At 52.8% G+C, this 23,805-nt stretch overlaps 2 protein-coding genes across 11 annotated transcripts; one reads left to right on the forward strand and one right to left on the reverse strand.

Annotated features, from left to right (window-relative positions):
* The first annotated feature begins 35 nt into the window (after window positions 1–35).
* On the forward strand, window positions 36–17,185 carry LOC149862086 (uncharacterized). Of its 10 annotated transcripts, none has more exons than XR_016443288.1 (4): window positions 36–1,934; window positions 2,096–2,208; window positions 5,976–6,036; window positions 6,563–6,701. XR_016443288.1 is itself a non-coding variant. In XM_090055347.1 (2 exons), exon 1 carries the CDS (start codon window positions 204–206, stop codon window positions 1,905–1,907), a length of 1,704 nt encoding a protein of 567 aa, XP_089911473.1. In that variant the 5' UTR covers window positions 36–203; the 3' UTR covers window positions 1,908–1,934; window positions 16,815–17,185. The 10 variants fall into 10 exon arrangements, 2 of the variants coding, with proteins under 2 accessions (XP_089911473.1, XP_089911472.1); XR_016443286.1 differs by having other exon boundaries at window positions 2,134–2,208; XR_016443292.1 differs by lacking the exons at window positions 5,976–6,036; window positions 6,563–6,701 and adding an exon at window positions 16,815–17,185.
* NEURL3 (neuralized E3 ubiquitin protein ligase 3) lies at window positions 15,728–23,781 on the reverse strand. The gene is made up of 4 exons (XM_090055351.1): window positions 19,107–23,781; window positions 17,629–18,105; window positions 17,308–17,367; window positions 15,728–15,935 (listed from the first exon to the last, which is right to left on the reverse strand). Exons 1-4 carry the CDS (start codon window positions 19,390–19,392, stop codon window positions 15,730–15,732), a joined length of 1,029 nt encoding a protein of 342 aa, XP_089911477.1. The 5' UTR covers window positions 19,393–23,781; the 3' UTR covers window positions 15,728–15,729.
* Between the last annotated feature and the right edge of the window lie 24 nt (window positions 23,782–23,805).

A 23,805-nucleotide genomic window follows, 5' to 3' on the forward strand; every position in this document is an offset into this window, starting at 1 on the left:
GCTGCGCATGTGCTTCCACGGCCCGCTAGGGGGACAGGCGGCAAGGCGCATGCGCTGCTGCTTGTTGCTGGGCGAGTTGCGCACGCCCTTGCCGGGTCCCGTAATGGCGCATGCGCGGCAGCCGGCAGCCAGTCAGGTAGCCCCACGCCAGGGCGGAGGGGACGGCGCTGGGCGCCATCTCGGGCGCGGCGGGAGGCGCGGCGATGAGCGACAAGAAGTCCAAGAAGGCGAAGCACATCTCAGCGCAGGACCGCGTGCGGCAGTTCCCGGCGGGCACGCTGCACGCGGACGGCGGTTTCCTCTTCTGCTCCGCCTGCAACGTGACGCTGGACGTGCAGCGCAAGAACAGCATCGACCGGCACCTGGAGTCCGAGCTGCACGCCCGGCGCCGCGCCGCCGACGCCCAGGCCGAGGCATGGGGCAAGAAGCAGGCGACGGCGGCGCTGGTGCTGCGGCGGCGGGGCGCGGAGAGCGGCGCAGAGCGGCGGGAGGCCGCCCTGGCGCTCGTGGAGGCCTTCACAGCCGCCAACATCCCGCTGGAGAAGCTGGACCACCCACGCCTGCGAGACTACCTGGGCCAGCACCTGCCCGGCACCGGCGGCCTGCCATGCGCTGCCCGCCTGCGCCAGGACTACCTGCCTGGCCTGCTGGCCCCACGTGCTCCGTCCCCGCAGGCGCTGCCACCCGGCGAGGCTGTGGCCATGGTGGCAGCCGAGGCCGCAGATGCACGTGGGTGTTGCGTGCTGCGCCTGCTGTTTGTGCCCGGCGGTTGGGCGCCATGCGGCCCGCCAGTGTTCGAGGCCAAGCCGGTGCTGCTCGCGTCCCTCAGCTCCACCGCGGTGGCCCAAGCCGTGGTGAAGACAGTCATCACCCACAGCGTGGACTTCAACAAGGTGTCGGCGTTCGTGTCGGGCCATGCCATGTACATGTGCCGAGCCTTTTCTGACGTGCTGCATGGGATGATGCCTGGCGCGGTGCACGTCACGTGCAATGCACACATCCTCTCTTTGGTCAGTGACATCTGGCGCATGCACTTCCCAGATGTGGACATCCTGGTCTCCTCCCTGAAAAAAGCCTTCAAGCACTGTCCGGGCCGCAAGCTTCGGTACAGGGAGTTTGTGGCCAGTCAGAGCAGGGATCCACAGGCAGCAGCGCCGCTCACAGTTGAACCAGCCGCCATGAGGTGGAACTCGTGGTTTGATGCAGTTTGTTACCATGCCAAGAACATTCAGCACTACCAGCAGTTTGTGAGACAGGAGCTGGAAATCACGCCTGGCACGCAGTACATGCTGAAGCTGCACGAGCTCCTAAAGCAGGGCGACATTGGTGACCAAATTAAGTTTGTGGCTGAAAATGTGACCCCGTTCAGGGAGCTGCTCACGTGGTTTGAAGGGCAACAGGTTTTGAATCACAACATACACAACAAGCTGATGGATTTGATAAGCTGGGTAGACGACATGGCATCACAGCAGCTTTCAGACTGTCCCACGGAAAACCAACACAGGCAGGACCTGTTCCAGGCCATCGCTGCCAAGCTGAAACAGTTCTACAAGTATGATCCGTTGCTGCCGCCTCGGTTTAAACAACCGGCTGCCGCCTTTTTTAGTGCTGTTCGTATTTTTGACCCGAATCAGGTGCCTTTTCTGACTGTTAACCCTCAGCTAATTAAATCAATTCCGGGGTGGCAGCGAGAGCACAACAACGAACGTGCTGCATACATAAATTTCATCAAAGAGTGCCAGATGCCTTTGAATGTAACTGAGTTTTGGGACTCTGTTTCCGATCGGTTTCCACATCTCTACAGCTTGGCGAAACGCTGCCTTACAATTCCAACCAGCTCAGTGAATGCAGAACATGCGGCCTCCACATATGGACAAGAGGTCACGCCGCTGCATGCTAGTGTTTGACAACTAAGATGAATTGTTTCTATTCAGGTTAGCATTCACTAGTATTTTTAAACTTTTTTGTAGAACACTACATATAATAATAAATTATAATGGTATTAATTACAATTCATGTTTTATATAAATTCATATTTATACTATATTTAAATTTAAACTAATATAAATTATAAGATATAATTTACTTTCTGCAGAATTTGCTGTTTATATGGTATATGTCTCTGTCCATCAGTGGGAAGTGGCAGGGCTGCCAAGAAATGCCCAGGGAATCTGCTGGACTGAACTGCAAAAATTACTGCGTGTCACCGTGAGTTAACTAGACTGCTTAACCATAATTATGGGTGTTGGGGGAGTCCGCACCCTGCGGCAGAAGGGGAGGTGCATGTGCAGTCCCTGCCACTTCCCCTGACCCAGTGAGAGGCCTCAGTCCCAAACCATAATACCCCACCCACCCCTAGCTGGTGCCCCTCACTCAGTGGGCAATGCAGGAAGCAGCACAATCAATGGGACAAAGAACACGGGCAGGGAGCGAAAAGCAGAACAGTGGATGGGGCAGGGGGCATGCATGGAGCTCAAAGCAGAGCAACCAATGGGGCATTAAGATCAGTGCAGGACATGGAAAGCAGAACAACTGATGGGGCAGGGGAACAGGGCAAAATGCAGAAAGCAGAACAGCAGATTGAGGCAGGGACCAAAAAGTAGAGCAGCCAATGGGGCAGGGGGCAGAAGGGAGCTGTGAAACTGAGACCGTGGTGCCCACATGCTTCAGTTTCCCTGCCAGGGTTGGGGGTGAAGGCATTGACTGCTTCTGCTCAAGCCATGGTCTCCATTGCATTCAGACAATTCAGGCTTCCTGCGTTGCCCCTTTCCCACCACCGGGGGTGCTGTCAGACTGGAAATACCCCAAGATACCCGGGATTGGAGGGAAACCAATAACACCCAAGGTTGGGTCCACCTCCCTGGGCCAGGAGCACCTGCAGGGCTTGGCTAGAAAACGCGTGGCAGCATGTGGCAACTGTGTGTGGTAATGCGTGTTCATGTGTGTGCCTGTGCCCCCTTTCCCCCATGTCCTGTCTTTGGGCCTTTCCCAGTCCTCCAGCACTTTCCCTGTCTCGGCTTGGGACATACAACTACCCAGGGCCTTTGGGCACAGGGTAGAAAGGAGAGCAGGTCAAGCAGGGAGCGCAAAGCAGCCAGTAGGGTGGGGGGGGCGGGGTGAGGCACAGAGCAGAGGAGCAGATCTGGCAGGGAGCAAAGAGCAGAGCAGACAAAGGAAAGCACAGAGCAAGGAACAGAGCAGCCGATAGAGTAGGGGACACAGAGCAGGTGAGGTGAAAGCAGAGCAGCAGGTGGGGCAGGGAGCTGTGAAACATTCATGGTACCCACATGCCTCAGTTTTCTGGGGTGAACCCATCAGCTCCCTACCTCCAGCTAGGGTCCCTGCTGTGTGTCCAGACAATCCAAGCTCCCTATATTGCCCCATTCCCACCACCAGAGGGTGCTGCCTGGCTGGGAACACCCAGAGACTGCAGAGATACCAGTGATACCTAGTGTCTGGTCTGACTCCCTGGGCTGGGGGCACCTGCCAGACATGGCTAGAAACAAGTCATATGGCAACCATGTGTAGTAAAGTGTTCACATGTGCGCCTGTGCCCACCTGTGTGCCATCTTTGGGCTTTTCCCAGTCCTTCAGCGCTTCATCTGGCTTGGCTTGGGACATGTGACTACCCAGGGCTCTGAGATCCTCCTGCTGGGGCCTTTGGGCAGGGAGCAGAAAGCAGAGCAGCCAGTGGGATGGTGGGGTACTAGATTTGTCTGAGCTGATGGAGCTGTTGCTCTTTCATTGTCAAAGCACCCAGCCCATTGCCTTCCCAGCCTCTATCCCATGTATTAGCTGGTTGGAACTTATTTCTTCCTGAAGACTGCAGTCCAGTAGTTGCTGAGGGGGTACATAGGTCTGTCCAGGCTCACAGACAGCCACCCCCTCATCTGGTTTTTCTCCAGTGGGGGCTGACTGGTCGGGCAGCAGTTCTGCAGAAAAGGACATGAGGGTTACTGTAGACAATAAGCTGAATGAATCAGTGGTGTATCACAGTTGCCATGAAGGCTAATGGCATCCTGGTCTACATTAGTAGGTGTGGTGCCAGCAGGTCAAGGGAAGTGATTATTTCCCTCTATTCAGCACTGGTAAGGCTACATCTGGAGTACTGCATTCAGTTTTGGGCCCCCCATTACAAAAAGGATGTGGAAGCAGAGGGTGACAAAAATAGTTCAGAATCTAGGGAGCATGATTTCTGAAGACAGGCTGAGGGAATTGTGCTTATTTAGTCTAGTGAAGAGGAGACTGAGAGGAGACTTAATAGCAGTCTTCAACTGTTCAAAAGAGGATGGATATTACCGGCTGAATCCAGCCCGCGGGCCATATATTGCCTGCCCCTGTTCTCAGTGGTGGCAGATGACAGAACAAGGAGCAACAGTTTCAAGTTGCAGCGAGGGAAGTTTCGGTAGATATTAGGAAGGATTTTCTCACTAGGAGGGTGGTAAAACACTGAAACAAGTTACCCGGAGAGGTGGTGGAATGTCCTTGGGGATTTTCAAAACCCAGCTAGACAAAGCTTTGGCTGGGATGATCTAACTGAGGCTGGTCCTGCTTTGAGCAGGGGGTTGGACTAGATGTGACCTCCTGAGGTCCCTTCCAACCCTAACTTTTTATGGTTCTATGATCTCTAGAAGGGTGTAGCCCAAAGGCCAGATCTGTCTGGACTGTCAAGGGATTCTGTCTAGCCTGCGGCAGATACCTTGGCCCTGCCTGGCCCAGGTGTAGGGGGGCAGGGGGTGTTAGGGTAGGCATATGCCAGCCATCACACCCGAGGCTAATCAGGCAACCCCAGGAAAGAGCAATGAGCACTGGGTGTGACTCAGTTTCCCTATTCCATTTGCAGAGAGATCATTGGCTCAGAGAAATGAGCCAGTGGTCGCAGGTCAGTTTCCCTGCTTCTTGCTCCACTAACTGTGTTCTTTTGGACCCGTGGGCAGGAATACAGACATATGAACCCAAATTTTATCCAACACCCTACGCCATGGCAGAGGAATGGGAGCCTCAAGCCATGAGGGTGGATTCAGAGGAACCACGCTGGGTAGTGAGAATGTCTGTGTCTTCTCTGCTGGGTGCTTTTGGAGCGTTGCTTGCCTTATATCCCAATACACCAGGGTCTAGCTCAGAGGAACTTGCTCCAGTAAAATAAAAACCCCCAAAAGGGTGATGACACCCTGATGTCTCAGCATCACAAGGCCCCTGCCTCGACCTTTCTTTCTCTCAAGGCAACCCAGGACCTGGCCCATTGCCTGTAGGAAAATTCCAGCTTGGCCTCTGGCCCAGCTGGGTGGAAGCATGACTTCTTTAAGCACATGAAGGCAACTGATTTCTTGAGGGTGGGCTCAGGTGCATGGAGGCTGGAAAGTAGCAGGCAGGGTTCACACTAGGGCTGGCAGGAGCTCAGGGTGTATCTCCTGCTCCTTGTCAGGTCTGAGGGAGAGAGCGAGCTCTATGTGATGCAGAGCAGTGATGGGATCCTCTAGCAGCACCCTAAATGATAAGGAGATGGGAGACCCCTGTGCTTCCCCTGGTTTCAGGAAGGTGGGGGTTGTGGGTGGTGAGAGGCTTGGACACGTGAGTAGTGGTGGTGGGCATGGCTGTGGCTGGTGCTTCGATGCCAGGCTGCTGGGGGTCCCTCCCTCCCTCCCCTCCTCTGTGGGAGCAGCTCCAGTGGGTATAGCTAACAGGCTCTGTTTTGAGGCACAGAGCAAGCACTGTGGGCTGAACCCGGTCATTAGTGTGGGAGACAGGAGCACTTGCTCATCACTCAGCAAGTTCCAGAGCCAGGACCCTTTTCCCCAGCTGCCCCCCAGCAGCCGCTGTAGGTCTGGGAGTTGAAGCTAGCACTAGTGGTCTCCTATTTCACAGATGGGCACACTGAGGGCCGAGGCTCTTGCCTGCAATTGCCCAGCTGGGAAGGGAACCTGGGGGTCCTGGCTCCTGAGCAGTGCCCTCAGCATGGCCTGTTCTCTTCACAGCCTGCCCATGTGGCAGATCCCCAGGATAGCGGAAGAACAGGGCAAGCTGGAAGGAAGTGTGGTAAGCATGTCTCTCTTCCTAGCATGCCAACGGCTATGGTGGGGGAGTCAGGGCCCCTCAGCCCCCCTGGGCCCAGCCATCCTGGCCCCTGGGTACAGCCATGTCACATGGTGTGAGCCAGAGTAGATCCCATTGGCCCTCAGAGCCCCCTGCATGGCTCCTAGCCCAGATTCATTTCATGCCTAAGCAGAGTTGTGAAAAGGCACCACAGCATCTAGGGGTACTATCCTGACCCTCTGGTTGGGGCACACCACAGTCTCTGTGTCCCCCCCATGAGGCTTCTCCAGCCCCCAACAGCATCCTTCAGGGAAGCAGGGGGTCTCACCCCTCTCTGTCTCTCTGGAGCCCATCACCTCAGGCTTTCAGCTCCCCTAGACAGCTTGGGTGCCACCCCCAGCCAGCCTTGCTGTGGTGTCTGCTGCCAGACCCAGGCACCTGCCCTGTCCCCCCCAGCTAGGGTCACAGCTCCCCACAGCAGTCATCTGCCTCGTAATGCCAGAGCTTGACGGTCTGTCCCTCCTTTCAGAGCCTCTCACAGACATGGATGAGTACTGGGACCTGTCATGGCCCCTCTGCTTCCACTCTGCCACCAAGGGCTCTAAGATCTGGTGGCTACACCATGCCTCACGGCAAGCCAGGCCAACACCTTCTGAGATGGCATCGTCTTCAGTGCAGCTGGTCAAGGAGGTAGTGCTGCTCACGGAGCCCCGCTGGGACATGGAGCTTCATATGGGCTTCACCACCCTGGATCCCTCTCAGATGGTCTCCCAGGACCTGTCCCCCTTTACCTGCCCTTCCATGGTGCAGCAGGAACAGACATAGGCTTCCCTGCAGGGGCCAGGTCTTCTTCAGCATCAGTGATGAGGGTAGGGAGGAGCTCACTGTTGCTGGAAGGCATCCCAGTACAATCCTTGCTCTGGGCCATCATCAGTATCTACATGCAGATCGCAGCTGTCCAGTCAGATGTGCCTAGAGGTCCCCTCCAACAGAATCCAGTGAGGCTGGGCAAGGCTGACCCACAATATCCTTAGCTTGGTAGATGGGTGCTCTTGGTTGGGTGGCTGGATCTTTTTGTGACCAGATGGCTGCAAGTATGGAACAATGGTTGCGTTCATCCTCTTGGAGATGGGTGGATGGAGGGAGGGAGAGAGGGATGGATGGATGTGTGGGTGGGTGAATGACCAGATGCCCATGTGACTGGAGGTCTGGCTTTTCTTGTGATCTGATGACTGGAAGCAGGTTTCACAGGCTGGGCCAGTCTGGGGATGCGTGGACATGCATGGGGAAGGGTGAAGGGAGAGTTGGAGGGATGTGCTGTATGGGAAGGCTGGCTGGGTAGGTGGCCAGCTAGCTGTTCCATGTACCCAGGAACCATCTAGCCCAGGGAAAGCAAAATACAGCCTGTGGGCCAGATTTGGCCTGCCAGGCCATTCTGTCTGGCCCACAGGGCCCCTAAAAATTTAGTAAATTAATATTTATTTGTTCCTGGCTGCCTGTCAAAGATGACAAGAGCCAGCAGCAGCAGGACCCAGGGGGAACCAGCAGGATCAAGCAGCCCTACCCTGCCCTGCCTGACCCCCAGCCATTTCCCTGCCTTCCTGCCCCCACCCTCCTCCAGCACCACATGGCTCCTCCTGGCTGCATCGTGGGACCAGAGACCATGGGCCACACCGGTACCTGGGAGGGACAGCATGTGTGTGTGTTCATAGGGTGAGGCCCACGTGCACACCCCACCGTACACATGCACCCACACAGCCACCCACAAACCCCATACCCACACCTATCCCCCCCACAGGCACACCTATACCCACCCTCCCATGCCCCCCACAATATATAGAAGTACATCATGTTAACCTATTAAATACAACCACCTTTATGTACACTACTTTATGTACATGTAAAGCAAAACAAAAATATTTTTTGAAATCAATTACTGAATGTTGTAGATGCTTGCTTTTTAGAACATAATTTGGTATTTGTATGGTTCTGAGGTGGCAAAACCCCTTGCTGAAAGGAGTACTTCCAGGGGCAAGGGGGAAGACTTCTGGTCACAAGGTGGTGACCAGGGCACTGAGCTCCTGTCACAACCCATGCAGCCCTCAACAGCTTGCCAAAACTCGGTGACTGGCCCTCTGCCCAAAATAATTGTCCATCCCTGCTTTAGCGCCCCCCCCATTGCTTTCATGACATGGGGCCTAAGGGAAAAACCTCCCCTCAGCCCCCCCACTCCTTTTTGCAGTGCCACAGGGACCCAGGCCAGCAGGACAGAGTCAGGGGCTGGTATCAGAGGATCACAGGGATCCCTGCATGCTGGCTCTGAGGGGGACAGGAGCCAGCATGCAGAGATCCCTGCCACCTGCCCAGGCCCTGTGCAGAGGAATGGGCCATCTGCTGTGCACATACACTGTACCCCTGCAGCCACGCCGACTGCTGCCGCTGCTGCATCTAGTGGGTCTTGGCTGCTGATGCCTGGTGCCCTATCTACCAGCAGGACACTGAGGATGTGGAGTGGTTCAGCCCATGCTCTGAGGGTTCCCGTCAGCCTGGAGGGGGAGGAAGAGGGGCCAGGGGACCCTCAAAGTGTTCATGGGTAGTGGAGGTTGCAGGGATGTTGTCAGCCTCAGTATCTGCACCAACCTCAGGGAGAGCAATGCCTGCTGGTACAGAGCCAGCCAGGGGCAGGGTGGGCACATGGGCAGAGTCTAGAGGCAGCTGCCATCAGTCTACCCATATAATGAATTATATATGCATGATATATTTTTATAATTATGTACAAACATATAAGAAGAATCAGTGCGTAAATAGCTATTGTATTATAATTGCATATTCTGAATGTGTCGTTAATCATCATGTTATTATAAAGGTGGGAATCTTGTAAATAATCTGCTGGCATATATGTATTATATTCCAATATTATAAATCACTCATTATCAAGACACTATAAATAGATTATGTATATACTATGCATAGAACCAGTATGAAAAGGTAGCTCTTTAAATACTATAATATCTATGCATTCTGAATATGTATATAAGATAAATATGTAGATTTTGTGTGTATAAACATTATCAAAGGCTATTTTTTAAATAGTATAATATATATATTTAGAATGTATAGCTATGATAAATATGGAAATATTTAAATATTGTGTATAAATATTATGAAAGGCTGGCCCTTTAAATATTACATCAATATTTTGAATGTATAGCTATGATCTGTAAATATTATGTGTATACATTATGAAATGGTAGTCCTTTTTAATATTAGAGTACATAAATTATTCAGAACGTATAGATATGAGAAATATGCATATTATGTGTGTAGACATTATGAAAGGAGTGCCCTTCATATGTTACTGGCAAATTGCCTGTCAAAAATGACAGGGGGGTGCAGGTGGCGACAGGGCCCAGTATCTGGCCCATTCCACCCTTCCCCCCCACTCCACATCCCCCTGCCTCCCCTCCTCTCAGAGGCAGATTAAGGTACACTGGGGCCCTGGGCAAGCACAAAATTGGAGGCCCTTCCCCCCATGGGGCCTGGGCTGCAGGAGGGGGAGCGGGGTCCCCTCCCTTCCTAGTGCTGGTGGGGGAGGCTGGGTGGACCCTGCCGGGCTGGGGGGCACATGCCTGCCTCTTCTCCCTGATTCCCGCCCCTGCTGCAGTCAAATGTGTGCACACAGAGGTGTGCACAGATGCAGACCCAGAATCCACCACTGGCCTCCTCGTGTCCAGGGGTGGGGCCTTGCACAGGCTGATTTGCCCTCTGCTTGGGTCATCTCTGAATCTAGCCCTCAAGGCCCTGCCAGTGCTGCCGCCTGCAAAGGTGGAGTATGGATCTCCTACCCCAGCTCGGCCCCCTCCCCCTCAGATGTGGCACAGCTCAGGTTGCTCCCCTCCCCCAGGCACAGCGGGGCTCCCGACCCCAGCCCTGCCCCCCACCTCCCCCCAGCCCCGCCCCCCAGCCCTGTTGATGGAGGGGCTCCACTTCCAGCTCCCAAGGAAGCAAATGTGAAAGCCAGTTTTAAACCTGCACCAAAAATGGGCTCTGAGTTTAAAACTCTGACTTTCACTTCCATGATGATGAGGATTCCAAGGCTCCCCAAAATGGTAGGGTCCCCTGGGCTTGTGCTCAGCTGGCCCCCGCTCCCCTCCCTGCCCACTGCCTCCCCCTACCTGCTGGCTGTTCTGGGGGGCACCACCACTGTGATCCTCCCCTTCAGCCTCAAGCAGAGAGTTGGGGGACAAGCCCTGCTGCTTGGGTGGCTGGGGCTCGTTCCCGGTCACCAAACTTTCCCAGCAGCAGCACAAATTTGGGCTTATGTAGCCCAGCCACCGCCTCCCACTCTTGGTGGCATGTGCAGTTGGGCCGGAGTGTTACGGACAGACAGACTAAGCCCTTTATTATATTAGATTTTTTAGAAATATTCTGAACGTATGCAGGTTATAAATATGTAAATACCACACGTATACATACTGTGAAAATAGCTCTTTAAACATATGAATATTTTGGATGTATCAATAAATATACAACTATTGTGTATATAAGCATTATGAAAGGCTAACCCTTTAACTAGTGGTATGATAAATTTGTACATATTCTGTATATAAATATTATGAAATGTTAGCTCTTTGGATATTCCACGGAAACCAAACCACTGAGCAGTTCTCTCTAGCCTATGGTGCATCTGGTGGGGGGCAGGTACAGGAGTGTAAATAGCTGGATGCTGGCAGGCTGGGATTTAAAGGGGAGCAGAGGGGGAGGTGAGTAGCAGTGGCCTCGTCTGTGGATCCAAAAAGTTTTCCCTAGAAAAGCCGCTTTCTCTCCCTCTTACCTGTACCGCAAAGCCCCAGTGGTAATGAGAGGAGGAAGTGTCTGCAGGGCTGTGAAGTAGAAAAGAGGCATGCCCGGGAGATGCTGACTGATAGGACCCTGGTATGCGTTCAGATTAAATGTGGGTAGAAACCAGCTCTAGAGTCTTTACACATTTCCAAGTGCTAACTTTGGAGCTCTTTTTATAGCTGGAGAATAATTTCTTATGTCACAATGTCTTTGTGTATGTTTATTGCTCAATTCACCAGTCACTGGTGCAATAATTGCATTGCACTTGCAGCCAGTCTTACTTTGCATGTTGGCCAAGCTAAATTTATTGTGCACTTTGCCAGTTCATTGTATAATACATATAACATGTAGCATGGGCCATGGGAACATTGCAGAAGAAAAGATTATTTGGATAGTGGAACCACTGAAAATGGGAGTGGGCTGTTAATACCTGGCGGGGAGAGGGGGTGGAAATTACAAGGAAAGAGAGAGTGGATAATGAGCCAGGCTGACTGCCTGAACAGAAAGGCCACTGCTTCTCCCAGGCAGTTGGCTTTAAAGTCTGGGTGGAGCAGGAATCAAAGGGGGGCAATGACACCACTGAACACCTCCCCCCCAACCCACTATTAGGGGTACAAGTGTTGCAGCTGTGGCAACCTACAATTGCCCCCAGGCCCAAATCTAAGCTGTGGCTTTGTCCCCTGAATAAAGGAGCAGGCAGACCTGGACTGAGAACCAAAGCTAGAAAGGACAAGTGCAAAGTGGGGCTTTCACTCATTCATTCAACAGATCAAGTCTCAGGCTTATACAGGGAGCCAAGCAACCTCTACACAGCACTTGACAAGCTGCAGCCTTCACTCTGGTCTTCACCGGGGGGAGGGGGGAGTGTGCAAAAGGATACCTGTGTACAAGTCCAAAGAAAAAGAGTAGCATTCAGTGGGTATCAGATCCGCCTTACTTGCCCAGCCGCCTCTGCTGCCCAGGCCGTAGATTCATAGATGCTAGGGTCAGAAGGGACTTCAACAGATCGAGTCCGACCCCCTGCTGAAGCAGGAAAGAGTTGACCCCAGCCAGATGCCAGTGCAGCCATCTCTTAAAGACCCCCAAGGTAGGGGAGAGCACCACCTCCCTTGGAAGCCCATTCCAAATTTTGGCCACCCTCACCATGAAGAAGTTTTTCCTGATATCTAGCCTAAATCTGCTCTCTGTCAGCCTGTGACCATTGTTCCTTGTTACCCCAAGAGGTGCCCTGGTAAACAGAGCGTCTCCAATCCCTTGCTGCATCCCCCAGTGAATTTGTAGGTAGCCACAAGATCCCCTCTAAGCCGTCTCTTGCGGAGGCTGAAGAGGTCCAGGTCTCTCAGTCTCTCCTCATAGGGGTTGTCCTGTAAACCCGTAATCATATGAGTGACCCTCCTCTGGACCCTCTCAAGTCTATCAACATCCTTTTTGAAGTATGGCACCCAAAACTGGATTCAGTACTCCAGCTGCGGTCTAACCAATGCCGCATAGAGGGGAAGTATCACCTCCTTGGATCTATTTGTCATGCATCTGCTAATGCATGATAAAGAGCGGTTAGCTTTGCTGATGATTTCATCACACTGACAACTCATGTTCATCTTGTAGCCTGCTATGACTCCGAGATCTCTTTCCGCTTCTGTGCTGCTGAGAGGGTCACTTCCCAGCCAGTAGGTGTGCTGGATATTTTTGTGCCCTAGGTGTACCACTCTGCACTTGTCCTTCTTGTACTGCATCCTGTTGTGTACTGCCCACTTTTCTAACCTGTTCAGGTCTGCCTGCAATTGTTCCCTACCCTCCAGAGCATGCACTTCACCCCATAATTTAGTATCGTCTGCAAACTTGGACAGAGTACACTTCACACTCGCATCCAAGTCACTGAAGAAGATACTGAAGAATACAGATCCAAGGAACAAATCCTGTGGGACCCCACTACCCACAGCCTTCCAGGTCGATACTGACCCATCTACTACCACTCTGGGTGCGACTGCTAAGCCAATTTGCCACTCACCAGATTGTGTAAACATCAATGTCACAGCCTCTTAATTTATTTATGAGAATGGGATGAGATACCATATCAAAGGCCTTGCTAAAATCCAAGAAAATGACATCCACCTCTACTCCTGTCTCTAAGCATTTTGTGACCCTGTCATAAAACAAAACCAGATTGGTCAGGCATGATCTACCTGCTATGAATCCATGCTGGTTTCCCTGCTGCATCATTTTTCCTGCTGGACTCCCACACATACGATCCTTCATAATCTTTTCAAAGACCTTTCCAAGGATGGAGGTGAGACTGACTGGCCTATAATTAATCACTCATTCCTCCCTTTCTTGAAAATAGGGACCACGCTGGCCCTTTTCCAATCCTCCAGGACCTGATCCGAGCTCCACGAGAGCTCAAACAGCTGTGCCAGTGGTTCTACTATGATACCAGCCAATTCCTTCAGTACACTTAGATGAAGCTTATCTGGGCCTGCTGACTTAAACACATCCAGTCTATCCAAGTGACTCTGCACCAAGTCAGCACTGACAGTTTGTAGGCTGGTGTCCCTCTGATGCCCTTTTAAGAACCCATTAGGAGAGTTATCTTGAGCCCTGTTCAGGAACACCCAGGCAAAAAAACTCATGGAATAGCTCAGCCTTGTAACTAATTGCTACTTCTTGTCCAGTAGGGGTCCTATGCTGCCCTGTGCCTTCGTTTTACTCCCAGTTTGATTTCTGGTGCTTTTAGAAACTCCAAGTGATCTGAGAAAATCCATTTCACTGTGGAAGGCCTTTAAAATAAAGGCCTTGATCATTTCCATTTTGAAGCCCTGTTTTGGGGAGAGCTGGCTTTCTTTCCAAGGGATGGCTTGATTTTTGCCATGAATGCAGCTCAGCCAGCATGAGAAACTTTGCACGTGAGCAACAAATCCAAGGCAAGGAGCAAACGCAGTGACACCTTGAAATAAAGCAGTAGCAGTGGGATATCTGGTGGGGGGTTTGGCCTCCAGAGCTGTATCAGGCTTCCCTGCAGTGGGGCAAAAAGTTAATAGGGTTAAGAGGACCAGAAGGGGCTGGGGAGGGGGTTGGTAGTTTGGAAAATAAGGGTGTCTCTGAACAGCCTTGCAGGGTTAGTATCCTTGCAGGTACAGATCCTCCCTCTATATCCCTGCAGCCTCTGGGCATTGCCAGCCTGAGAGCTCCCCCTGGTGATGGAAAGGTGAAATACAAGGAGCTTGCATGTGCTAGAGATTCAGGACCCACGAGGTTAAAGGTGTTGGGGCACCTGTCTAGGGGCATTAGGCACATGGGTTTATAAGGCAGGGTCTCTCAGGGTTGGTTTTCCATACCTCCCTTCCCCAGAAAATAATTTAATAAGAATGTAATTTAATCTAAGGTTCTAATAATTGGGGAAGGGGGGGTTGTCTTATATTCAGGGGTGTCTTGGCTTCAGGTAAATACAGTAGGTAGTTTCCTGGGTTTTTCTTACCTTCTGGCTCCGCCCCTAAGTACATTATTTCCCATCAAGTGAAATCTGCTGGTTATCTGAGCTGAGCCACAGGATCTTCTTACTGGCCTCTGGGCCATCTTGGCAGAGACCTCTCTGCTGTATGCAATTATTTTGTCTTAGCTGTATCAGCTTGACCCAGTACCATAATCAAGGTTTCCAGTAATTAAAGACTCCAGTGTCATTACTGACTCCAAGATGAACATGGGCTGACAATGCGAGGTCACGGTTGGCAGGGCTAACTGGACCTTGTCGTGCATCCACAGGTGCATCTCAAGTAGAGCCAGGGAGGTGATTCTCCCCCTCTATGCGATGCTGGTCAGGCTGCAGCTGGAGTACTGCGTCCAGTTCTGGGCGCCCAACTTCAGGAGGGATGTGGACAACATTGAAAGGGTCCAGAGGAGGGCCACCTGCATGATCTGGGGACTACAGGGCAGACCCTACATTGAAAGATTGCGGGACCTAAACCTGTTCAGCCTTCACAAGAGAAGGCTGACGGGGGACCTGGTGACCATCTATAAACTCACTAGGGGGGACCAGAAGTGTTTGGGAGAAACACTTTTCCCCTAGTGCCCCCTGGCATGACAAGGAACAATGGACACAAATTATTGGAGAATAGGTTTAGATTAGACATCCGCAAGAACTACTTCCCAGTTAGGGCGGTTAGGAGCTGGAACCAACTTCCAAGGGAAGTGGTGCTGGCTCCTACCCTAGGGGTCTTTAAGAAGAGGCTTGATGCCTACCTGGCTGGACTCATTTGAGTCCAGTTTTTTTTCTCCCGCCCAGGCGGGGGGTCAGACTTGACAATCTACAAGGTCCCTTCGACCCGACTTCTATGATTCTATGAATGAAGAGGGGAAAAGACTTGCTCTTTTAAGGAAACTGGCCAGGAGGTTTATTAATCTCATTAATCATGCTAGCATGATTATCATCCCTCCCTACTAGGGAAAAGGATGCACATTGTATATGAAACAATACAGTAGTTACAGTTACATTGTCATAATACTGTAATACTATACCATACCGTACCACGCTAATGCCCGTTACATATCTATCACACTTAAGAGCGTCCTTATATGTCCAGAGATGTATAAATACATGTACATTTGCATAAATTGATTCTTTTTTGCATACTGGACATCTCCATATGCCTATAAGCCCTCAGTCCATGGCTCATTCTGTACCAGGGAGCGTTGCTTCCTCTCAGCTGGGTGCAGACATTGGGGCCATCTTAGACCCAGCCTTTGGCGCAGGGAGAGTTCATCAGAGCTGATATGATGTCACTGCATCCTCATGCCCATCAGCACCAAGCATGGCCTCTTCAGGCGTCTCCCAGGCATTCTCAAAACCTGCAGGGCTGTCCTTCACGGGCTAATCCTCACCACATCCTTGATGTTTTGCCGACAGATGGGACACTGGGCACCAGTGGCTAGCATTCTCTGGACGCAGCCATAGCAGCAGTCAGTATGGCCACAGGGATACAGCAGGGTGTCGGCCACATGTGCATAGCAGATGATGCACTTCTCCATACTGGACATGCTCAGGTGGTAGCGGTCCCTGTGTGCTGGCTCTGCGGGGAAGAGGAGCCATCAACACAGCCCAGGGCAGGCTTGTGTTGCCCCAGGATTCCCCCCACCCCCTCCCCCTGCTAGTGACTCAGGGAACATGCCCTTCCAGCCTGGCAGGGTGAAGGCTCGCTGTGCTCAGTCAGGCCCAGCCTGCAAGTCCCTTCTTCTGTTCTGCTGGATTCGGTCTTTGCAACACCTCAGAAAGTTGGGGGCTGAGGGGTGGTTTCTCCCCCAGGCCCCATGTCATAAGAGCAGAAAGGGGCTAGAAGGTCCATGAGTGCATGGAACTGCCACCTGGCCATCCAGCCTTCCCATAGAGCACATCCCTCCAACCCTCCCTCCAACCTTCCCCACATAGGTCCTCCTATCTGACAGGGCTGATGCCAGCCACATTGGACATAAGTGGAGGTGAGTTTGAGTGTCACTGCTTTGGAGAGGCCTGTGTGTGCCAGGAGACCCCCATGCAGCATATCCCCCACCCCCAAGAGACCATAGCTTCCGGGGCTGGAAGGCATCAGCCAATGTAGGCCATGTAGATCCTACCCAGCACGCAGAACTGTGTCAAAGTCCTGGCAGCCATCTCTGGGGAAACCACCCAGTGGCAGCTGAAAACTATGTCTGTGTAATAAAAGTGCTTGCTGAAGGCTCTATGAAGATTAGACCAAGTGTTTTTCTGTATTTATTTAGATATTAAGATATAAGTTGTTGCTAAAAGCCTTATTATAGTTTAAGACCTAGTAAATTTAGCAAAGCCTAGAAATAGTAAGGCCCTGTGGTGCAGTTAAAATTACCTTATCAAAGGAATGCAAGGCTTGTATTGCTATTGGTCAGTCTAAGGATGGTTGAAGAAAAAGGAATCTTAAGTGGACGTGCATTATCAGTGTCTTTCAGAAGCTATAAATTAGCTGAACTATCTGGAAACCATTCAGAAGGAAGATGCAGCTCTGTGAAAAGGATTGTTAGCTGTTGCCTGGATCAGTGGGCCTGTGGACCATGAGGAGCCCAAGAACTGCATTCCAGGCCCCTTCCCGGCACTCCTCAGACAGCATTGTCCAGGGATGCCTGACCTCACTGAACTTTGTGGAAAGAGAAGCTTGCTGTGTATCGAGCATCAGAAGGACTGCCGATAAGTTGCCGACACAAATTGCTTTTGTCTGTCATCGTTTGTCTTGTTACTATGCATAGTTGTGTTTTTCTTAAGTCAATAAATCTTTCTTACCTTTCTACCCCCAACCACACTCTCAATCTAAACCCTCCACAGGCAGCTGGGACACACCCTCCCTGTGCCACTGTGGCGTCTCACACATGACGTGTAACTTACTCCCCCCTCCACCAAGAATGTAAAGAGGCCAAGTGTTGGCTCCTGACACTCACCATCCAGCAGGAAGGAACAGGGCAGCTTAGGGGGGAGCTCCTGGAGGTCTCCATACTGATCTAGAAAAGGGGAAAACCCAGATGAGGATGTTGCGAGTCAGCCTGCACCCTGGAGTCTTCCTCTGCTGGGGCATCATCTGGCTGGACCCCCAGGGTGGGCGCATATTGCCCCAGGCGCCATTCTCCAGGGAGTTAGACTGTAGGCAAAGCCTGGACCACCCAGATAGAGCCTCTGCTCCCAGCCCAGGTCTCAGGGCTGTGTCAGAGGGGAACCAGCTTCCTGAGACATGTCCTTCCCCTAACGCGAGCTCAGAGACTCACCCAGCAGCTGAACAGCCTTGGTCTGGCCATAAATGTCCATGACAGCCCAGAGCGGGCCCTCCACTGGCACGCCTTTGAAGAGTAAGCTGCAGGGCTCGTTGTTGATGCTAAAGAAGACCCGGCCCCTGCGATTCACCCAGAAGCAGACAACAGTGCCTTGCCCCACACAGGCAGTTGGCAGAAGGTGTGCCCATGTCCGCCCCTGCAGCACCAGAGGTGGGCAGACAAAGCGGGGCAGGTCCTTAGGGATCATCTGCGAGGGGTTCAGGCTGGTGAAGCCAACCCGGAGTCCCCCGTCCCAGCGGGAATGTGTGGACAGCACCTGTAGCACCACCTTCTCGTCCAGCTGCACAGGCCGGTTGCTGAAGACAATGCCATCACAGAAGGTGCCAGTCCTGTTTGCTGTGCGGCATGCTGCATCCAGCTGTATCTGGAAGCCCTTGGTGGTGGGGTGGAAGCAGAGGGGCTTGTCTAGGCCTATGGGAGATGCCATAAGCAGGAGTGAGACCCTGGCTTTGGCCAGAGGGTATCTGATCCCTTCACACTTTGTGTTGGCCAGGGGACTCTAGTTGCCTGGACCCACCACGGGACACCAGCTGGACTCCTCCATCAAGGGCAGGAGGGAGAGGGCAGCATTTCCAGCCTCCTGGCTTCTTAACCTGCCAGGAGCAGACCGGAGGGGGGAAGCCCCAGAGGGAGATTCTGCCCTGCCTCCCTTCCCCCAAGATAGGAGGCTGGCATGCCTGCAGAGGGCATGGCCTGAGCAGAGCCAATGGCCCCTGGCTTGTCTGACTCCAGCAGAGAGTTTCCTCAGGCTCAGACTGAAAACAAAAGAGCCCAGGAGGGGTGTGAACAGCTATGAGCAGGAGCACAGCTGCCTGCCCTCCCTCAAAAGACCAAACAGAGGCTGAGGCTCATGGCTGGATGCTGCTGGCTTGGTGCCTCCAGAAACTGGGAAAGCCCCACTCCATCCCTTCCTGGCTAGGGATGGAGCCTTATCCTGCTCCACCTGTCATCTTCCCACACGGAGCCAAAAGCCAGAGGTGTTGGGCTCTGGCAAGAAAGTGAAAGCGAGGGAGTGAGACCCTAACTTCCCTGATCTTCATGGATGCTGCTGGGTCCCAGAGAAGCCCTGGGGCCTCATTCCCTGAGCCTTTCCACAGGGGGCCCCATCAACTGCCTAGCCTTGCCCCTGGAGGCTGGGAGCCTGAGCTGCCCTGATCAGTCCAGGGCTGATCAGGCTCTTGGCTCTAGCTTCAGCTCTAGCCCCAAACTATGCATGACCAGAAACGTGATGGAGGCCCACAGAGGAGCCAGGACTCTCCCCAGTATCAACAAGGGCAGATAGGGCAGTGCTGGGGCTGAGAACCCCATTTGGGGCACCAGCATGAGCCCACCATGCTGCAGCAAGCATGTGCAGGTGGCACCAAGACCAATACACTGTGACCCTAGCACCAGGGAGCTCCCCGTCTCCTTACCATTCAGGGAGCTTTTGCAGGATCCCATCACAGCTGTTTTCACTCTCTCCACACCTGGTGAGTAACAGAGCTGACACCTGTGTTGTGCTGGCCACAGGTGAGCCCTGTTGCTTCTTATAGCAGCAACTCTGAGCCTGGGTGGAGGCTTTTCTGTGGGCACCTTTACTCCCTCCCCCAGTATGCAGGCAGTGACGTTTCCTGTGCTGCAGACTGGGACTTTCCAGTACTTTGCCACAGCCTCCCCTGTCAAGCTCAAACCCCTCCAAGGGGGCTGGGGCTTCCACATAAGGGCTCCAGGTATAAATGATGGGACCAGGAAGCCTCTTAGGTGGCAACTGTGGTGGGTTCAGAGCAAACAGCATAGCCAGCAGAGAGCAGGATACCACTTGGGCTTCCTGCCTTGCCCCCCACAAAGGTCTCCCAGAGCAAGTGAAAGTGAAAGCAGATGGAAAGCTCTGGGCAGAGATTAACTATTAAGGGCTGTTTTTATGCTACTGAGTGCAGCCCACGCTACACATCTCATGTATCATCTTTGTCCTTTTTTAAGTCTTCCTCAGAGGCACTGGGTGTTTGGCTGGAGCCCAGGCTGGGGATGGGGCGTGGGTTGTACAAATGCTCCTGCTAGGACCAAAGCTGGAGGGTCCTAGCTAGAGGGTCTTGCCCCTCCACTCAGGCTCAGACAGACACTCCATCAGGGCCAGGAAGGAATTTGACCCCCGGTCAGATTGGTGTGGGCTGCCTTCCTCTGCAGCAGGGGCACAGCCTCTGCCTGGGATCTCTCCAGTGTCTATTAACCACCTTTTACAGAAGCAGGACGTTGACCACTGTGGTCCTCCTGCTTGCCCTGTGGCAGGTGGCCGGGGGGGAAGTGGGGAGGAGGTCAGGCTTGATGGTAATTTTGCTCAGAGTTCAGCTGATGGATGGGGCTGGGATGGTTTGGACAGGGCCCCTGATCCAGTTAGCTCAGCAAGTTGCCAGATGTAGGGATAAAGCACACACCTCTCTCAGCCAGTTAGTCTAAGGTGGTTTTCAACCTCGTTAGGCTCCAGACCCCCTCCCTTGCAGAATGTCAGCTCCTTGCTTTTACTCATTTCTGGACCAAGGACAAATAATTGGGTAATTCTTCTGTGGAAAAGATGTTTACAAAAAAGATGGATAATACAAGGCAGCCTCTATCACAGTGTTATATTGCGCTGGTATCACTCACACGAGAGTGGAGGTTGAAGGTTCAGGTTTGCCCGGAGACCTCTGATAATAAATCCATTTCAATTGATAGGAAAACACTCACTAGGCAAGGATGCAGGAGATAAGGAGTTTAAGAAAACATCCTGGGGCTTTGCAGCATTAGCATGCATAGAATATTTAAAGTACAGCCAGGTTGGCTGGGCCTTTGCAGGGGTCACATCCAGCCCTGCCCCTTTTTCTAGCCAGGATCAAGCCCTTCCAAACCCTCCCAGCCACATCTTTGTCTGAGCCATTCCTAGCACCACACAGCAGCCACAAGCATAGCAGCTGGGCCAAAACACTTCAGAGCCCCTGGCCCTGCCCCAGGTGATATTGGGGGGGGATGAGGCCTGGCAGTGCCCTGCTGCCGCCAGGGGGTTAAATGCAGTGGCGACCCCAGGCAGAGCCTGTGCCCCTGCTGCAAAGGAAGGCAAACCCCCCCACCCCAGTCTGTGTCCATCTGGCTCTGTATTGCCTCAAGCTGTAGGAGATCCAAAGTCCTGAGCCAATCCCCAAACACCAGGAGATGATTTTTTAACCCCTTCGGGTACCCCAACTCCCTCCTGGTTCCTGGCCCTTGAGGGTGCTGCACGGGGTTAGAGTGACCACTGGGATTCTCAAGCAATCTAGGTGTCTGGGAGCTGTGGCCTGGGGAGAAAGCTACCAGCTGCTGCCACAGCCTCAAACAGGGAGAGCTGTTGGGCTGGAGCAAGGACAAACTCAGTGGCCCTAAAGTCCCCGATAACCAGCATGCATTGTTCTATTCTGGTTAGGGCTGTAGATAATGTTAAAGTCTCAGGCTAAGGAGGGCTCAGCTTATAGTGCCGAAAGTGCACAGGCCTGAAGAAGTTGGGGGCACCCAGCCCTGAAGCCCCAGATCCAACTACTGCACCTAGGCACAGGGTAGGGGAGAAGCCCCAGCACAACTGCCATCAGGGGACACAATGTATGTTGGTGCCAGGACAGGGATCAAGGCAGAGGGTAGTTAGAAGGGAGCAGGTAGAGGGTGAGGGAAGCCCAGAGCAGATGAATTATACATTCCCCCACACCCAGAGAGCCTGACTTGCCTATGATTTTAGGTGTGGACAGGTACAAAACTCTGCACCTGAGATAGAATTGCATGTATGAACAGACTGGGGAACTGGTCAGGCTGCAAAGAAGGACCTGGGGGTTATGGTGAACCATGAGCCAAATACAAGCCAACCCTGCCAAATGGGCTGCCTTAACAGCTGGGTCACTTGCAAGTCAAGGGCAGTGATTCTTCTACTCAGCTCAGCACTGGCAAGGCCTCAACTGGAGTCCTGAGTCCAGGTCTGGGCCCTGCACTTTATGGGCATGGACAGACTGGAAAGAATCTGTGGAGAGCAACAAATGATAGACAGCTGGGAAGCAGGACTGATGAGGACAGGCTGGAAGAGCTAGGGCCACCGATCCTGGAGAAGAAAAGACACGGGGTGGGGGTGGAAAATGTAATCCCAGCCTTCAAATATCTGGAGGGTGACTATAAAGGCAGAGTTGGACTTTTCATTGTGGCTGCAGAGAACCAGACTAGGAGCAAAGGCCTCAAGCTGCAGCAGGGGAAGTTGAGGCTGGAGCTGAGGAGGAGCTTCCTGAGTGGGGTCCAGCATTGGAAGAGGCTGCCTAAAGAGGTGGATAGTCTCCATTTCTGGAAGTTTTCAAGAGCAGATTGGACAGCGTGGTTTAGTCAGGGCAGATCCTGCCTTGAGCAGGGGCTAGAGAAGGTAACTGCCAAATAGCCCTGCCAGCCTCACTTCTACAAAGTCACATGCTTTCAAGATCAGTAATAATTCATTCTGGGTTATCTCAGAAGGGAATTATAGCAATAATCTTCAAAAGCACTTGGTGCAAGTCCCGTAACCTGTAATAAAAGATTCCCAGAAATTGAATGCAAAATGAAAGCAAAATCTAGAAGACTGTAAACAAGAAGATAAGGCCATAGTCAACAGCCAAAAACCAGGCAGCACAAACAAGCTATGTGAAGCTAACTTAACCTCCTTCTGCAGCTGGGCTGTGGGCCGCAGGGACAGGGGAAGCAATGAACCAGGTCCTTGACAGTCCTACACAATGTTCTCTTCAGCAGATTTAAGAGAAACAACCCCTGAGAGGAACAGTTCCCAACCTTCCTAGGCTCCAGGTTTGCCTCATTAAACCTACAGCCTCCCTCAAACTCAAGGCCCCCTATGATCACAGGAACCTGGTGTGACTGCTGGACACATGGTATGGGGGACGCAAGCTCTGTGTGAACTGGGACCAGGAGCAGGGTGCAGGAAGCAAGGAGTGGGGGCAAAAAGAGGGCTGGCAGCACTTAGGAGATGGCAAGAAGACCCTGAGCACACGAGGTCAGGGGGACAACTGGACATTGCCATGCTTCTTCCCTAGGGGCAACGGCGGCTCCAGGCAAGAAGCCCCAGCAGTTCCAAGCCCACGTCCCTGCAAAGACCCAAGTTGCATTCACCTACAAGGAGCTAGCTGTCCTCCCGAACAGGAAGTTGCCTCTGCTACTGTTTGCTCAGCAGCATGTGGCACCAAGACAACTTGGCTGCAGGGCTGATAAGCTGCTCTGGGGCTGGGCCCAAAGCCAACCTATTTACCAACAACGGAAAACTGAAACCCTGGAGCTGGCACCCAGAGCCTGAGAGAGCTGTTTACCCACCTGTCTGCACGCTGGGGCCTGCCAGCATGAGCACGAAACACCACGAAACACCACAAGGGTCTCCACACATTGGTCTGGGTGCAAAGCTCCAGCCCCTTCCCTCATGAGGTGAGGAGATGCCACAGCCTCCCCTGGGCCTGGGCTCAGACACTAGGCAAGATGCTTACAGGCAGCCCAGGACTACTGCCTGCCAAGGGGATAGCCCACAGCATGGACCCTGGGAACCATGGTGACGGCAAGATCCTGGCACCAGGTACTGAGCAGAGCCTGCTGGACAAAAACCATTTCAGCACAAGCTAAGTACTACAGCAGGAAGTGTCCACATGGACTCAGCCTTTGCGACTTTCTGGTGCCAAGACACTGGGTAGAAAGTACCAAACTCCCCCAAAGGAAAGGGCTCAGACCCCAGCTGTACCCCAATAGCAGTGGGGCTTAGCTGGTTCCCTGACACATGTGTGTTTGGGTCTCAAACCAAGTTGACTCAGGTAATGTAGCAATTAGCCCAGAAGAGCCTGGATCCAACCCCATCACCAACCTGCAGCTCTGGCTGGTTTTGCTGCCAATGAGCCTCACAGGGGTGGGGAAACTCACATCAGGCTGCAGGGCCCTGAGTGCACCATGCCTTGTGGGTCCATCCACCACATCCTCTTGACCTTGCATCCTGGGCCAGGCTGTAAGCCCTTCTTTTCCAACGCTGTCAGCAAGTGGAGGCAGCTGCTGGAGCCCTGGGGAAGACCCCACATAGAATGGGAGCACCTGCATCAGTGGCTTAGGGCAGATACGAGATGGAGCCCATGTCCT

This window comes from Crocodylus siamensis, chromosome 6 (assembly GCF_052110815.1).
Source record: "Crocodylus siamensis isolate JL-2025a chromosome 6, ASM5211081v1, whole genome shotgun sequence".
Classification (NCBI taxonomy): Eukaryota; Metazoa; Chordata; order Crocodylia; family Crocodylidae; genus Crocodylus; species Crocodylus siamensis.